Here is a 4647-nt window from a genome sequence, read left to right as displayed (position 1 = left end):
GTAATTGGTTCAAGACTATTTTCTCCAGCAATTTCGAGAGAAAAGGTAGTTTGGAAATAGCCATGAAGTTAGAGAGAAGGTCAGGATCCAGATCAGATTTTTGATAAAAAAGGGGGTCTTAAAGGGGCTGCCCACATGGCTACCTGTCTTAAAGGGGCTGTCCACATGGCTACCTGTCTTAAAGGGGCTGTCCACATGGCTACCTGTCTTAAAGGGGCTGTCCACATGGCTAGATTTTAAAATGCAGTTTTCTACAGATTTTTACTTTCATCTAACACAAAAAAACTCAGAGTGTCTTTCCCAATGTGTCGCAGCCTTTTGAGATGTGTTTATTGCGCAAGTTGATATTACAATAACGATAAAAAAATTATATATTGTATCAAATATTCAAAGCTGATTATTCAGTTGTCAGACTATCAGAATTCAAGTCAGTGGTTTATAAATTAGAAATGATCTCTGTTGGAAACAAGTGGAGCTGCGTTCCTTATCGCAAACTCTTTCTTCTTACTTTTAGTGGAAACTGCAGCTGCTCTTACAAAGTACATCCTGCTGCCTGCAGTCGAGTCTGCAGAAAGTCTGGACATCAGACTCTGGGATACTCTCAAAGCGCTCCTCTTCCAGGAATTAAGCAGATCTTGATGACCCCCCCTCCCTCCTCTTCCTGCTCTCACACACAGCCACCTCCACTCTGAGCACACATTTCCTTGTTCCCTCCCCTTCAGAGCTACAGTTTGCAGATGGGTGTAGCAGCATGCTGGGGAGGTACAACAGCGTATCACATGATGTTTTTACATCAGAGCTCAGACTAGTTTCACTTCTCAGGAAGTGAGACTCAGACAGTCGTTGTCACTGAGCGAGAGGTGAGATGGCGCAGAGAGGAGTTCAGCTGGACCGGGAAACCTTCTCTTGTTCCATCTGTCTGGATCTACTGAAGGATCCGGTGACTACTCCCTGTGGACACAGCTACTGCATGAACTGTATTAAAAGCCACTGGGATGGAGAGGATGGTAAGTACAGCTACAGCTGTCCTCAGTGCAGGAAGAAGTTCACACTGAGGCCTGTCCTGCTGAAAAACACCATGTTAGTAGATTTAGTGGAGGAGCTGAAGAAGACTGGACTCCAAGCTGCTCCTGCTGATCACTGCTATGCTAGAGCTGAAGATGTGGCCTGTGATGTCTGCACCGGGAGGAAACTCAAAGCCATCAAGTCCTGTCTGCAATGTCTGGCTTCTTACTGTGAGAAACACCTTCAGTTTCATTATAAATCAGAGACATTCAAGAAACACAAGCTGGTGGAGCCGTCCAAGAAGCTCCAGGTGACCGTCTGCTCTCGTCATGATGAGGTGATGAAGATTTTCTGCCGTACTGATCAGCAGCTTATCTGTTATCTCTGCTTAATGGATGAACATAGAGGCCACAACACAGTCTCAGCTGCAGCAGAGAGAGCTGAGAGGGAGAGAGAGCTCGAGGGGAGTCGACTCAACATCCAGCAGAGAATCCAGGACAGAGAGAAAGATGTGAAGCTGCTTCAACAGCAGGCGGAGGCCATCAATCTCTCTGCTGATGAAGCAGTGGAGGACAGCGAGAAGATCTTCACTGAGCTGATCCGTCTCCTGGAGAAAAGAAGCTCTGATGTGAAGCAGCAGGTCAGATCCCAGCAGGAAAGGGAAGTGAGTCGAGTCCGAGAGCTTCAGGAGAAGCTGGAGCAGGAGATCACTGAGCTGAAGAGGAAAGACGCTGAGCTGAAGAAGTTCTCACACACAGAGGACCACAACCAGTTTCTACACAACTACCCCTCACTGGCACCACTCAGCCAATCAGCATCCAGCATCCAGATCCGTTCTCTGAGCGGCTTTGAGGATGTGACAGCGGCCGTGTCAGAGCTCAGAGATCAACTACAGAACGTCCTGAGAAACAAGTGGACAACCGTCTCACTGACAGGGACTGAAGTGGACGTTTTACTGCCACCACAGTCCACGACCAGAGCTGGATTCTTACAATATTCACGTGAAATCACACTGAATCCAAACACAGCATACACATATCTGTTATTATCTGAGGGGAACAGGAAAGCAACATACATGAGTAAAGAACAGTCTTATTCTAGTCACCCAGACAGATTCACTGGCTGGCGTCAGGTCCTGAGTAGAGAGAGTCTGACTGGACGTTGTTACTGGGAGGTGGAGATGAGAGGAGGAGTTTCTGTAGCAGTCGCATACAAGAATATCAGGAGAGCGGGGGGGTTGTATGAATGTAGATTTGGACGAAATGACAAATCTTTGGCGTTAGATTATAACAACAATAGTTATACATTTTGGTCCAACAATGTCCAAACTCCCGTCTCAGGTCCTGGGTCCTCCAGAGTAGGAGTGTACCTGGATCACAGTGCAGGTATTCTGTCCTTCTACAGTGTCTCTGAAACCATGACTCTCCTCCACAGAGTCCAGACCACGTTCACTCAGCCCCTCTATGCTGGACTTGGGGTTGTAGAGTCTGCTGAGTTGTGTAAATTGAAATAGACAGAAGTCATTTAAGGGTCATTAAAGAGTTTTAACTCTTCGTCTTATTTAGTCTCCATGTTTGTTTCTGACAGCTGATTGTTGTCATTTTTTATGTTTTTCATGTGTTTCCACGTTTTGTGTTTTTTTTTGTCTTTTATAAACATTTTGACACTTTCTTTGAAATTTCGTTTCTTTTATAAACATTTTTGTAAATTATTTGGACATTTATTTGCTTGTATTGAGGTTTTAGAAGTGATGAGATGTTTTTGTTAGTTGAGAAAATCCTTCGGGGAGCCCCAGAAGCTCAAAACAAGCTCAGATGAGATCTGTTATTTAACTTTTGATTTGTTAAAAAAAGATCTTCACTGAGATGATCTGTAGATATCAGCTGCTGGTTGTTACTCATGTTTTTCTCCACGTTATGTATCTTGGGGACAGGAAGATGTCTGGTACATAGCGGCGTCTTGTAATCCCATGTGGGACGAGCCAAATAGAAATCAAATAGTTTCTCTTCCACTGCATGGCTCTGAAGAGAGAAAGCACCAGACCTCCTTCATCCTGCACACGCTGTCCTCTTTGTGGACATTTGTAAAGAAATCTAGATTTACATGTATTAGTTGGGTGGACCAGATGTTGTTATCATAATCGTAATCAATAAGTGATTCTTCTCTCCTACATAGCTGGGATTGTGGTTGTAACTACGTGACTGTGTGGATGAAACCATTGAACGAGAGTCTTTGAGCAGACTTTCCTGATGGGATGTGTGAACCAACTACAGCTTTACCTGATGAATAAACTAACATGAACAAAGTATTTTCTTCCTGTCTTCATTCCAGGGTTTCACACACAGCTGACGGAGGAAACGGGAAAGTGATATGAGAGTAGAACTGAAGCACCACCAAGTCCAGTGTTCATGATTAGAGTCAGTCAGTCTCTGTCCTTCCAACTCTCCTCAGTGAAACTGCTCCGTCACAGAGGAATGAGCTGAGTTTTCTGTCACTTGTTGCTTTTTACAACATTTCCTCAATAAATATTACACAGACTAAACAAACTGTAGAAAAACTACAGTAAGAATCATTTTGTCAATCACAACATTAGAATCTGATAAAAGCCAGTAAGAATAAAACAAGTCATCTGTATATATATATTCATATATTATATATAGCCATCTGTATATATATTCATATATTATATATAGCCATCTGTATATATATTCATATAATATATATCGCCATCTGTATACATATTCATATATTATATATAGCCATCTGTATATATATTTATATACTATATGTAGCCATCTGTATATGTATTCATATATTGTATAAAGGCATCTATCAAAAATTCTATTTATAGTAATATCCACCTGTATATTATATTCAGTACATATCCAGCTGTAAATCGTGTCATAATACTAGTTATCTATAAATTATATTCATGGGAAAAATCTATCCGTAAAATTCTGTCTATAATAGTATTCATCTCTATATTTGTAAGTGATGTTGAAACATGTGATGTGTTATAATGCATTATTATGCACAATTCATAGTAAATTTATTTGTTTATGGTTTCATGCATTTAATAAGAAATGTCTTTAATGTAAAGGTACTGTAGATGTAATAGTAATAGATTTGGTCTATTGTGTTTTTTGTTTACTCGGAACTTAAGTGTAGTTGTGGTTTCCGCTACGACGGAATTTGTTGATGGACCTAGCAAAGTCTAGCGTTAGCGCATGTTACACTGCTCGGAAAGTTAAGTTTGAGTTACACTGGTTAAGGCGAACTATAAGGCACTTTGAGGACTTACAGAACTCTTTTCAGGACAAGCAGCCAACGAGGTATTTTGTCTTACATGTGCACTTTTATATTTGCTGCAAGCGCAATTTGTACCTTTGTTTAACTATGTATTGTTTAATTTATTTTACGTACTTACTATGTTCATTCATATAGTTCTCACGGCGTGACGTGGATGCATTGCCCAAAAGGAAAGAAGCAAGCAATAAACGCCCGTTCAAAAAGAACCAACCTGTGTCTGTGTTGTCGTGAAGAGAGCCACAGTGAGAACTCGTTGGCTGCTTTGTTTTCTCTGTTTCCATACTCTTAAGAGCTTGTATTGACGAAATAGGATCACAAGCAAGATCGGCTTCC

The 4647-nt window shown here is 41.4% G+C and overlaps 1 protein-coding gene across 3 annotated transcripts in view; it reads left to right on the top strand.

The window, feature by feature from the left end:
- The first annotated feature begins 650 nt into the window (after window positions 1-650).
- The window catches only part of LOC117958975 (tripartite motif-containing protein 16-like), a 17281-nt gene continuing 13284 nt past the window's right edge, over window positions 651-4647 (top strand). The window contains exon 1 of one of the 3 annotated variants that reach the window (XM_034895793.1): window positions 651-2850. In XM_034895793.1, the coding sequence (XP_034751684.1) occupies window positions 866-2518 (1653 nt within the window). In that variant the 5' untranslated portion in view covers window positions 651-865 and the 3' untranslated portion in view covers window positions 2519-2850. Of the gene's footprint in view, window positions 2851-4647 lie in introns of those variants that run through there. The other 2 variants (XM_034895792.1, XM_034895794.1) reach the window with 2 other exon arrangements.

The sequence above is a fragment of the Etheostoma cragini genome, chromosome 16, assembly GCF_013103735.1.
Source record: "Etheostoma cragini isolate CJK2018 chromosome 16, CSU_Ecrag_1.0, whole genome shotgun sequence".
NCBI lineage: Eukaryota > Metazoa > Chordata > Actinopteri > Perciformes > Percidae > Etheostoma > Etheostoma cragini.
This window is presented reverse-complemented; position numbering and strand designations above follow the sequence as displayed.